Below are 12,935 nucleotides of genomic sequence, written 5' to 3'. Positions count from 1 at the left end.
GGCTTCTCATTGCAGTGGCTTCTCTTGTTGTGGAGCATGGGCTCTAGGCACGCAGGCTTCAGCAGTTGTGGCACGCAGGCTCTAGAGCACAGGCTCCAGTAGCTGTGCCGCACAGGCTTAGTTGCTCCGTGGCATAGGGGATCTTCTGGGACCAGGGATCGAACCCGTGTCCCCTACATTGGCAGACAGATTCTTAACCACTGTGCCACCAGGGAAGTCCCGTGATCTTCTTGTATGGAACTTTTCATAATAAAGTGCTGTGAAAAATTAAAAACAAGTGCTTTTGTTCATTAAAAGGTATGATAAAAAGAGTGAAGGCAAGCTAAAAACTAGAAGATATTTACATAACATGAAATCATCAAAGAATTAAAGTATAGAATACATAAAGAACTTCCACAAATAAATATGCAAACAACCCAAGGGGAAAATGGGCAAAAGACACTAAATGAACACCTCATAGACAAGAAAATCCCCAAGGCCAAGCATATGAAAAGCTGCTCAATATTATTACTAATATTATTACTAATCAAGAAATTGCAGATTAAATCTACAATGAGACGCCATTTCACTATCACAAGATTGACAACAATTTTGTACTTTGTTAATATCAAATGTTGATGAGGATGTGGAACAGTTAAACACTGTTGATAGGAGTAGAAATTAGCATGACCCCATTGTAAAAACTCTGGCATGATCTAGTAATGTTGGAAATCTTCTTTCCCTATGAGATGACAATTTCAGTCTTAACAATGAGCACTGAAGCAGCTTCCCAGCCATTTGATTCTATGGCTCACACAGAAAATGATGATTGTATGGCATACAGGAGTAAGATGACAAAGTTGTTCAGGGCCAGAACCAAGCGGTCCAGGGGCTGCTGCCTGGCTGTCTCTGGAGATGAAGGCCTCAAAGTCCCAGGTCCAAAAGTTGGAAAGCTCTGCCCTGGAAGGCTCTTGTACGTGGGCACCAGGAAACATGCGTCAGAATGTTTATAGTAGCGCTATGAATAATATCTGCCCAAATGGAAACAACCCAAATTACCCATTGACAGTAGAATGGATACATAGCTTGAGATACAGTTGATTCTTTTTATTTGTGGATTCCATACTTGCAAATTCCCCTATTTGCTAAAATTCATTTTTAACCACAAATCAGTACCAGAGTGCTTTCCTCCTCATTCGAGAGAGCTGTGAAAAATTTGAGTTGGTGGAACATACTCCCAACTGAGGTCAAACAAGGTGACGCTCTGCCTTCTGGTTTCAGTCTCATACTGCAAGCAAGTGTCCTTTTCATGATTTATTTGGTGCCACATAGTTTGCATTTTTGTGCTTCTTTGTTGGTGATTTCATAATTAAAGATGGCCTCCAAGCTTAGTGCTGAAGTACTGTCTAGTGTCCTTGAGTGCAAAATGACTATGACGTGCACTCAAGAAAATATGTGTGTTACATAAACCTTGCTCAGGCATGATTTATAATGCTGTTGGCTGTGAGGTCAGTGTTAATGAATCAATAATATTTGTATTAAATAGAGTGCCTTTAAACAGAAACACACATGAAACATGATTACGCAGCGATCAGTCGATGAAAATGTTGTGACCAGCGGATGGTAGGAACTTGAAATTATATTTCCCTTAGGAGCAATATTTCAGGATTGCCTAATTCACTGTTCATGGCAACTTTATAGACTGCAAATAACGATCATGATAATGAGAGTCTACTGTATATTCATTTGGTGGAACAGTGTACAGCAATGAAAATGAACAAGTGCCTGCCACATGCGACAACAGGGATGAATCTCAGTTACACAGTATCACACGGGAGAAGTCAGAAACAACACAAATGATTCCATTTACATAAAGACCAAAGGATGCAGCAAAACCAACGTTGTTAGGAATATGAACCTATGTAGAGAATTAACTAAAGAAAAGGAAGGGAACGATGAAGACAAAGGATAGAGGTTACTTCTGAGGAGGGTGAAGGGAAAGGAATTGGAGCTTCCATGCAAGGAACTTCTAAGGTTATGGTGACGTTTGAAAACACACTGCTATAAAAGTTTACTGAGGGAATGAATGACTCCCAAGTCTGTATCTCTCTCTAGCTTTGACCCCTCACTGGTGTTCCAGAACCAAATTTCTAAGTGCATTCCACCTGCATGTCCTATAAGAAACACAACCTTAATGTATCCAAAATCCCATCATTTCCCTCCCAATCTTTCTTTACTTCCTGTGTCCTTATGCTCCCCACCACAAAGTCACTCAAAACGGAAATGTTAGTCACCTTTGACTTCTGCTTCCTTGTGGTGGCCATAGAAACATGCCCCTCCGATCCACTGCAGGGAACATAGTAGATTGGCAAGTGCCAGCTGCCACTTCTCTGGCACCACCATTGTTTGTGCCAAGATCCCACATCCTCTGGGTAGCTCCCAGCCAGTGACTGAGCATGGCAGGGGCATACTGCTTCAGGACAGGGACTCCTCTAAATGGCAGCTGTAGGGTGGGGACTCCACATGAGCCTGAACAAACTAAACTAAACGGAACTAAAGTTTACTGTTAGAACGAAACTGCATCTGAGATTCTTCTTATCTGATCCTCCTTTCCCCCGCGTCTCTCTTACAGACGTCAGACCCGCATCGCACCCTGAAGAAGAAGACTCATTCCTGCTCCTTCTCCTTTATCCTTCACATGCCATTCTCCCATCATGTTCGTTCATGTCCAATCATGCCTTGGTGTCCGTATTTTTGGAGGACCCAAACTAACAAAAGTGGTACCAGGAGTGGTCTGAGAAGTTAGCTATAAGATGGGGTTTATGGACCAGCTCACTCACTGCCCAAATGACAAAGAGCGCACCATTTTGAGTGTTATGTGGGGCATGGATAATCTCTAGCACAAGGTTACCTCCTGATTCCTTAAGGTTTTATCCATACGTACCTTGAAAAATATCCCAGTGGAGGGTCTTACTTGTGGCCTGTGAGATGATTCAGGCCTTTGAATGGTAGGGAGGGCACTATGTCTATAGGGAGGGCAGAGGCGGCTGTTCATCACTGTTACACTGGCGCCCTGCAAAGACATAATGAGAAACTAAGGGACATTACCAAACAGTTAAGGGCCAAGTGTAAGATTCATGGGGTTTTCTTGGTGGCTTACAAAATGCCCTTGCCTCCTGCAGAGACAGCTGAGTAGCTCACAGATTATGCGATAACAGTAAGTGCAGAACTCCAGAGATGTATACATCCTTGACAAACACAGGCCTGTTATGGGAAGGTCAGGGCCCTTTTTGGAAAAACTTCAGACTCTGAAATGTAGGCCGGGTATATTGGCATGGATGCCTCCAAACGTTGGCTTATCAGATCCAAACGTCCTGAGGCCTCAAAGCTTGCAGGGTGGCCCTTCCTTCCCTAGCAAGAGCTAACACATGCCCTGTGCTGGTAGATGCTACAGAGTCTGCTCCCCCACAAAGTGACAGACGCCTCTCCCAGGGAAACCCTCATCTCTTCTCCATAAACTCACTGGGATATGCCGAGCCTGATAAGGGGAAAAAGAAATTATACACCAAGAAATAACAAGCCTGTACTGGCAGGAGCAGGGCAATATCCCTGGGATTGGATTTTCAGGGTGCTGGATCAAGTGGACAGGAATATAAGAGTGGATAAGCAAGTTTTACTGAGCGGAGGCGCTTTCTCATGCCATGGAATTTAACACACGGGCAAGGACTCCAGGAGGTGGAGGAAATTCACTGCCAGACTGGCCCTTTGAAACTTTGAGAAAGTGATGGCCCATAAGGAGAGAAGTGGAAATGCCTGCCTTGGATTGGCAGATGGCAGAGGAAGGAACAAAAAGGTTGAGTGATGCAGACATGCTAGAACGGACAGAAAAGGTGAGGCCAGTCACATGGCCTCATGGTTATGTCCCACTGTAGGGCTGAGAGGACACATCCCACTGTAGGACACATGTCCCACTGTAGGGCTGAGAGGACACCAAAGCCATCAGGAGTGTTCTGGTGAGAGGGGCCCCAGCATCACTAGAAGTTTGGTGGTTGCTCCCCTCTGGAGGCCAATGCCAATGATGGAAGGAAAGTGGTCCCGACCTGGGCTCATTACCACCCATGGGAGCCAACGAATTCTGACATGATAGAGGGCAGAGGGCAGCTCTTAACCAAGAGATGCCAGCAAACCACATTTCCAGTAACGACCAGCAAGGTCAGAGGGGCAGTCAAGAGTGCCTGCTTGACCGGCAGAAAGCTGAGAAGATGGCTCAGACAGCATGGCTCCCTAGGGGCAACGACAGCCAGCAAAAGGCAAGAATGCAAGAGAAGGAGGGCCATCATCCCGCTAAAAAGCCACAGTCTCCTGCTCAGTTCCTGGTCCTCAGCCAATTCAGAGACTGGCCCCACTGAAGAGGTGGATGAGTCCTGAGGAGGAAGGATCCAGAAACAAGGCAGTGGGTTATGACCGTCCCTAAAGAGAATGACTGCCAGTTCTCAGGTGACTGTACCCGGAGGCTAGAAAAAGACCCAGACACTTCTACTACTACTGGACACAGGATCTGAGCTGACATTGATCCAGGAGGCCCAAAGTGTCATGATGGGGCCCCATTAGAATGGGGCTTATGAGGCCCTGACATTAAAAGGAGTTGGGAATAGAGACCGGTTCACAGTGAGCTGAATGGGTCCCTGGACCAAAATAGCGGTCATTTCTCCAGTACCCAAGCTGATAATGATAAGTGATACACTTGGCAGTTGGAGCAATGACTTCCACATTGGGTCACTGCTCTGTGGGGTAAGAGCTATCCCAGTGGGGAAAGCCAAGAGGAACCTCTGACACTGGCTCCCACCCCAGGCCAAGAGAGTAAGTCAAAAGCAGTATTGGATCCTGGTGAGCATAGGGGGCTAAAGCAGAGATTAGTGACATCATTGGAGACGTATGGGATGCAGGGGAAGAGGAGGTAGGAGAGCCACAGGGACGAAGAGAGTGGAGAAGGTGAGAAGAAGTTCTGGGAGTCTCTCTCTGGGGGAGGGAGGAAGGGAATGGAAATGGTGAGAGGGAAGACGGAGGCTTCCACTGAATCCACTGGTAATGTTTCCTAGGGTGCTGGTGGATGCAGGAGATTTTGCTATATCCTTCCTTATCCATTTTAACATATTTGAAATAGCACACCACGACTTAAAAAGTCACTGGGAGAAGTGGAAGAGGGCGGTATCCACAAACGGGCAGGCACCATCGGGGGCAGGCTCGAGGAGGAGGATTGCAGATTTACAGTGCACCCAATCTCCCCTGCTCTGAAACTTCTCCAGCACGGCCAGCTTCTCAGGTGCAGACCCAGAAAACTGGGCCTTTGAGTTCCACAGGCAAGAGGGGTTCAGACACCCCAGGACTCTCCAGGAGGTCAGCCAGAGCAGGTTGCAAGAGAGAGAGGTGACTGAAGACAGAGGAGTATGAACGGGAAGGAGCAGAAGGAAGGTATGGGAGGAATGGAGCGGTGTCAGAGTAGGAGTGGGGTGGCAGACATGGGAAATTCTAACACCCATGGGCCGTATAGAAACCAAGGGAGGCACCACTCCCCAGACATCAGTACTGCTCAGCTCAGGGGAGCTGAGAACTGACAGTTCCAAGAAAAATTGAGAGACACCTGGCTATCCACACCCACCGCCATCACACCTGGTAGGCCTTGGTTGTGCGTCCTTCAAAACTTTAAAACATACTTGTACATATACTTAAATGAATTCTCATATATTACATAGGATTGACTGGTGTGTGTGCGTGTGCCCACGCACGCAAGTGATTTAACTTACAAATGTGAATCCAAAGCCATCGTTCTGCAACTTGCAGTTGGAAGTCAGGCGGATGCTTTCGAAAGCTGTGAGAATGGCCTGATGCATTCCGTTGGACTGCCACGCTTTATGCTACTGGATGCTAAGCCACGTTGCATTCATCCATTTCCTTACTGACGGGAATTTGGAGTGTTCCCAGTTTTTCCCATCACCGACTCCCTTGTGCATGTGTTCTTGTACACTACAGGTACCAGCGTGTCTCCGGAAGGAGTACCAGGCAGCGGACTTGCAGGAGCATAGAGGAAATAGATTCTTTCTTCCTTCCTTTTAAAGCTCTTGGGCTAAAAGCAAGGACTCTGGAGTCAGATTGATTGGTTTCAATCCTGCCGCTGATCCCCACGAGCCAAATGACCTTGGGCCAGTGGCCGAACCTCTCAGTGCCTGTTTCCTCACCGGGAAGAGGCCAGTAATAGTTGGTACTATAGTTAAAGGCGTGTCACGCGGATGCATTATTATTTATGCCCAGCGCTTAGAAGAGTGCCAGGCACAGAGTGCGTGCCGGCACTAAGTTGCTTTCAATGGATTCTGCCAAATTACCTCCCCAATGCGTCTCTTGCACCACCGCCACAGGGGTTTGCTCCTAACCTCTCCCACCCTCGGAATGGTTAAGCTCTTTGAAGGTTGTCAACCTAGTGTGTGAAACCCGATTCGTGGTTTTAGTTCACATCTCCAGGATCAGCGGTGGGGAGCATCTTTTGGGGTGTAACTGGCCACTGCGATTTCCTCTTCTTTGAATTTGCCTCAGAGAGGGGGAAGGACTGATGGAGCGAGGCCAACCCCAAGTCTATCCGCCACACCCGCCTGCCAGTAACGTCTGCTGAGCCTCATTTGATGGAGCAGTTGAGACAGAGACCTTACAGAACGAAAATACGATCCCTTTGCTCTCTGGCCGACCCCTGATCACTGACTGCGGGACTCCTGTGCCCATTCTCCTGTTGGGTCTTAAGGCTTGCGGTGGAAGGGAGGCTGGCAAATGCTTTCGGCGCGTGCTAGGCATCCAGCGCCTCCATCTTGACGTTTCATCCTCACCACCCCTGGAGCCCGGCGCCCTCACTCGCCGACGCCCTCGACCCCCTGTACACATGGGAAACAGAGGCTCAGAGCTGTGACTCTAACCAGAAAGGGGAGGCGGGACAGGAGGAGGCGGGCCCAGAGGCTTGACAGAGGGAGGCACTCCCACCACCTCCTTCACCAGCCAACTGCCCGGACCGCCCACGGGCTTGCGAGCAAACCAGAGGCCCTCGGCCCCATTGGTTAGGTCTCGACGGGGGCGGGCGAACAAGGCGCCCGCTGGTTGGCGGGGGCCGGACCAATGAGGAGGCTGCGGCGCAGGCGTGAGAGGCGCGCTGAAAGTGGCGCGTCCTTTCTTTTGAGGCGAGCTCGTGCGGCGCGTGAGGTGGCTGACGCTCCCTTCTGAGCGCCGCCCGCCTAGCCGGCCGTGACCGCGACCGCGACTCGGGCCATCGACCGTCGCCCCGGTTCTGGGGCCACCCGGGTCGCGACATGAGCTCCCCGGATGAGGTGTATGTGTTGAGAAGGCGTGTCCGCCCAAAAGTCAGGGAGCGGGCCGGCGTTCGCATAGCCGGCCCCGCAGTCCCGCCGGGGCCCGACCCAGGCCCCGAGCCTGGGGAGCCGCGGAGCGGCAAGGGCGGAGGCGGCTTCCCGGACCCCGAGGGCTTCCAGTCGAAGCGGGAGATGCTGGAAGGGCGAGGGCCGGTACTGTGGGGCCGCGAAGGCCGACCTGGCTCCCCACATGAGCACACGAGGGACCTCCTGGACCTGATCGACGAGTCTGAGGCGGCCAAGGAGGCCAACCTGCAGCAGCTGACCGACCAGGACGTGCTGGGCGTCCGCAGATACCCGGACCCCGAGGGCTTCCAGTCTGAGCGGGAGATGCTGGAAGCGCGAGGGCCGGTGCTGTGGGGCCGCGAAGGCCGACCTGGCTCCCCACATGAGCACACGAGGGACCTCCTGGACCTGATCGACGAGTCTGAGGCGGCCAAGGAGGCCAACCTGCAGCAGCTGACCGACCAGGACGTGCTGGGCGTCCGCAGATACCCGGACCCCGAGGGCTTCCAGTCTGAGCGGGAGATGCTGGAAGCGCGAGGGCCGGTGCTGTGGGGCCGCGAAGGCCGACCTGGCTCCCCACATGAGCACACGAGGGACCTCCTGGACCTGATCGAGGAGTCTGAGGCGGCCAAGGAGGCCAACCTGCAGCAGCTGACTGACCAGGACGTGCTGGGCGTCCGCAGGTACCCGTCCCCGGAGAGGTCCACTGCCTTCAAAGAGGCCACTGTGTCGACACTGCACCTCGAGGCGGGTCCCGGCGGTCGAGGAGCGCCCGGCCAGAGCTGTGGGGAGGCGCCGACGGCTCCAGCCGGCCCTCTCCACCTCGGTGGGCCTGAAGCGGGCCGGGCCTTGGGGAACCCTAAGAGAGGCACTAAGCGTAGGTTGAACGTGGCTGCGGATCGCCAGCGGCGCTCCGCGGAAGGCCTGGCCTGGCTGCTGTCCGACTCCGAGTCCTCAGATGAATTCAGTGAGACACAGCTGATGACGGTGAGCACTTACCGCAGAGGAGGAGGCCAGGCCAAGCCCAGCAGACCCGAGGATCCCGGGGACACTCCCAGACACTCGAAGTTCCAAGTCAGGGAGAATTACCGTCACGTGACAGGCTCTTCCCTGTCCTCGGCTCCGCGAGGACTCTCTTCGGTTGTGGAAAGGCAGGGCGTGGGAAAGCAGGGCATCTCTTCCCCTAAGAAAATGCAGAGCGTGCTGTGGGGCAAGGGGGGCAGCAAGCCCAGCTACGCGGGAGCTGCTGCTGCTGCTGCTGCTGCTGCTTCTGTTTCTGCTGCTGCTCCAGGTGGCCTGCCGCGGGTCACTCCTAGGAAGAACGGAGCCCAGGAGAAGAAATCCGTCGGGGAAGCGTCCAAACTTGCCCTGGGGGGAACCTTCGGTTCCCGGGGACAGCGAATCTCGGCAACTCCCGTGGAAGCGGCCACCTTCCCCCCAATCTCTGGTATTCCGCTGCCTGGGAGACCCAAGAGTTATACCTTGGTCCTTTCGGGAACCAAACAGTCCAAGCACAGTGGCGCTGGGAAGAAATCCGTGGTCAGGTGGGCAAGGGAGTCTGAGGCGGTGGCGGGAGAAGATAAGGACCCAAATAGAGACCCAGCCCCAAAGGGCCAAGTGAGTAGGCCATGCTCCTCCTCTCTCCCCACTCTTCCCCCCCCCCACAGCACCCAGGGCACACGTCTTCATCCATGCTGCCTCTGTCCACCCCTCAGAGGTCAGCATTGGGTGCCCCTCGGTCACTGGGTCATTACGATGCCAGATCGGGCTCCTTTTCCTAGGGACAAACATTAAGGTAGCACTTCGGGTGTCCTGGGCCCGGTTCTCCACCCTTGGCCTCTTTCCAGCCTCCTCTGAGAGACTTGGGCTGGGATGGAAGGGAGGGCTGGTAGCTGAATTGGGTCGGGGGATCCCTTAAAAGCTTCCCCGGAAAGCCTCAGTATTTAGACTCACCAGCTTCCTGAATCCTCCTTCCTAGCTGTTCCCCAGACCTTCCTTGCAGGGGGCCTGGGCTTTCTCAGTGTCCCACTGTTGTGCCTAGATCAGCTCTGCCTGCTGGCCTGGGGCTGACTGAGGGAGAAAGTGCTAATGAGATCAGCCTTTCAATTCCCTTCCCAATTCCCTGCCTCACCCTGGCCCGAATCACACAACTCTCTCTCTCTGTCTCTCTTTCTGTCTCTGTCTCTCTGTCTCTATCTCTCTCTGTCACTCTCTCTCTCTCTCACACACACACACACACACACACACACACACACTTCCTTAGTCCAAATCGGTGAGAAATTTTTGTTTCAGCTGCTAACTCACAGGCCAGGGACATCTTGTCTGCGCATGCATCGTAGAAAAGCCAGCAGTGGCGACGTCAACACCAGAGGCCCCCAAGATCCAGGAAACTCAGAACCCTTGGCCCTGAACCAGGGAGAAGTCATGCCCAGGGGGCCTGCCCCCTCAGGTGAGTGTCGTGGGTTTGATATGAGGGGAGGGAAGAGGGGTTGAGGACAGAAACCTCTGCCTCTGTCTCTGCCGGGGGCACAGCCTTGCTCCCAGGCAGCTTCTCCCACAGAAGACGGGGTGCTGGCAGGGCTGGCCTTGAGCCACATCATCCTCTGTGTGGGGTTTGTGCGGCCGGGGTGATCGGTGGCAGTGCCCCAAACAGCTGCTCCCGGTGTAGACTTGCAGGGGAACAGCCTTTTCTGTTAAGTCCTGTTCGGCCACATTGCTCTCCCACGTGCTGGCTGTGGCTGCAGCTCTGGGAGGGTCGAATCCAGAGCCACATTGTTTGGGGACCACAGTGGCGAAATGGCTGTCCCCGGGGAACAGGGGAAGCAGGCCCAGAGACAAGGTTCCGGCTGCTGGGCAGAGCAGGGGCGGCTGGTTGCCAGCAGAGGGTGGTGCTGCCTCACCTCACTTTAGAGCCCGCTTGTCCCTTTCCACCTCACTGGGAGCCTGGGAAGCTGGATTGTGTGTCCTTTCCCTCTCAGGTGACCGGGGGCCACTTGACCATCCCCCAAGACCGGAAACGCAGCAGCAGCCACTGGGAACGCCCTGCTGTCCTTGGGTAATGCTTCCTCTGCATCCTGGAAATGCAGGCCCAAACTCGAGGGTGGGATCTGGGTCCAAGTTCAGCTGACATGTGTGGGCTCCCCCTCCCCTGCCCCCATCACGTACCCCACGGAGGGAGCCCACCTCCTTTCCACTGAGGAGCCCTTGCCAGTCTGACCACCCGGCTTTGGGGTGGAGGGCCCGGGGGAGAGGAGAAGGTGGAGGAGAGAGGAGGCCAGAGTATACTAATCATTTCTCTTCCTCCTCTGTCTGCTGGCCTAGTGTCTCGAGCTAAAGAGAGAAGTAGACGAACTTAAGGAGCAACTTGGTATGAGGAACCAGGGCCGGAGAGCGGTGTCTTAGTGAAGAACCCGGGTGGGCACCTGGGGTGGGGGTGGGCTGCAGGTGCGGTGGGCCTGGCAGGGACGATCATCCCTGTGGGGAGGAGAACCTCTCAGGCCTGGCCCTGGAGCTGGCTGTGCATGTACAACTGGGCGTGTGTACAAATAGCAAAGTACTGTCTGGACTGCATGCACACTTTGACAACCAGACCAGTCCTAGGGAATGTCCTTCTGATAGGACTTTTAGAGATGCCTCGTTGATTTTTCCCTTGAACTGCTGCTTGGTGTGGCTTCTAAGGTTCTTGCTGGATTGTTTGTTTGTGTGTGTGACAAGTTCTGAGTGGTTGTGGCACGGCCCACAGCATGAGAGCTGCTGGCACATTTTGTTTCCCTTTAGGAACCGGTTCCACATTCAATTTGGGTGGTGGGGAGTGATCAGGCCCAGAGCTCTTTGCATCGGGTCTGGAGGGGTTTCAGGTATCAGGGCTAGGCGGTTCCTCACGGGGATAGGGGGACGGGCTTCTGTATCCCTCTGTCTGGAGCGCCTGCTAATGCCTGTCCCTGTTGCAGCCGCCATGCAGTACCTGGCTGACAAGTTGCAGACCCTTTGAAGTGAGTGTTACACACACCGTACCCCTTCCCACAGTCCTGGCTGTTGAGCAGGGCTGGGGGCTGGCCCTGGCTTCAGGCTCTTCCCTGACTCTGCTGTTTCACAGGTTGAGCCCAGCGTCTTCCTGCAAGAGGAGCAGCTGGTACCTTTGGGGCCCTGGAGCTGTGGCCAAGCTCGTTCCCTCCTGTTCTGCCTCAGCTAGGGCTTCCTCTCCCCCTTGTTTTGCCCCCGCCCCGCCCCAGTTTCACAGCAGTTTCCAATTAAAGTACCTCTCATATTCTGTGTTCTGCCTTCTCTCTGGAGGGGTAGGGGTCGGGGTCGGGGTAGGGGGCCGGGGCGGGGCGCTGCTCCACGTCAGAGCCTTTTCCAGAACGGTATCTGTGGCATCCTGTGGTGGGGACTCTGGGCCAGCCTCTGTTACCATCCCTGCAGTCAAGCCAGCGGAGTGTCCCAGGTCTGGGTCCTGTGTGTGCTCTGCCTGGCCACATTGGCACGTCCTCCCTTTCCCCCGAAGGCCCTCTTCTAGCTCTCTCCAAACCCCCCTCCTCCTCTGGGGTCTGGCGGTTCCCATTCATCTCTGCCATTCACCCTTCCCATCAGCAGGAACTCATGACCCCCTTCCAGAGCTCCAATCTGGAAGCATTCACATCCTCCCTGCCCTAGCCAGCTGACCACCCTCCTCCAGCCGGGTCGTCTGTACACCCTTGAGTGGAAATTGGCCTGTCAGGTTCTATGGCGAGTGTGGTTAGTAGGTCTGTGTTGTTGCATGGTCCCCGTCAAATACTCTTCCACCAGCCCCGTGACACAGATTTTCCTGGAAATGATATTTCCGTGTCCCAGCTCAATCTCCCAGACTGCCTCTTTAGGACACACGAGATTGAGTCTGAACTCCATGTTCGATTTCCCCCTCACTCGAGGTTGGGGAGCACTTCCTTCCCTCAGCCAGGACCCAGGGCTGTACCAGCCTGAGACTCAGAGGGACAGACTTGTGTTTGAGTGAGGCAAGGGTGGTTGTGCCTGACACCCTTCCCGAAAGACCGGTGTTTTACTACACAAAAGGGGGTATGATGGTAGATTGGCCATTCAAGGTTGGTGACGGTGTGTCCCTGTGTGTGAATAAATGTAATCAGGGGTAATCTCCCTTGAGGGAGAAAGATGTGATTCAGGGAGTAAAGGGAGTAGAGGCTGGTCCAGGTTCTGTAAGGCATTGAATGAGCAAAAGCAAGGTTCGGATCTGTTTTGTTCAAAGGTTGTCGTTAAATTCCCAAAACATAGGAGGGGGATGATGCAGAAGTCACCAACCCCCACGACAGGGTGTCGGGATGCTCGAAATGTTGGATTCGCTGGAGGTGGCTCTCGATCCTACTCTGTGATCCTATGATGTCTGACAACTACTGTGGGTGTGGATGGAATGAGATTGGGAAGGGTGGCTCCTCAGAGTAGCTCATCTTAGAATCAGGGGACCCATATATGAGGCCACCCAACATGAGCTACCCGGGACAGGGGCAGGATGGGCGCAGTGAGGATGGGAAGTAAGGAGTGACTGCACCTGGA

At 53.6% G+C, this 12,935-nt stretch overlaps 1 protein-coding gene across 1 annotated transcript; it reads left to right on the top strand.

Moving 5' to 3' along the window:
- Positions 1 to 5,426: 5,426 nt before the first annotated feature.
- On the top strand, positions 5,427 to 11,592 carry LOC307180597 (uncharacterized protein CXorf49 homolog; the record flags this gene model as incomplete). Its single annotated transcript, XM_079910972.1, has 6 exons — positions 5,427 to 5,451; positions 7,255 to 9,008; positions 9,684 to 9,840; positions 10,370 to 10,446; positions 10,713 to 10,758; positions 11,342 to 11,592. 6 exons carry the CDS (start codon positions 5,427 to 5,429, stop codon positions 11,380 to 11,382), a joined length of 2,100 nt encoding a protein of 699 aa, XP_079767098.1. The 3' UTR covers positions 11,383 to 11,592.
- Positions 11,593 to 12,935: the final 1,343 nt, after the last annotated feature.

The sequence above is a fragment of the Stenella coeruleoalba genome, assembly GCF_951394435.1.
Source record: "Stenella coeruleoalba genome assembly, chromosome: X".
NCBI lineage: Eukaryota > Metazoa > Chordata > Mammalia > Artiodactyla > Delphinidae > Stenella > Stenella coeruleoalba.
The sequence above is the reverse complement of the archived record's forward strand: the minus strand, read 5'-3'. Positions and strand labels throughout refer to the sequence as shown.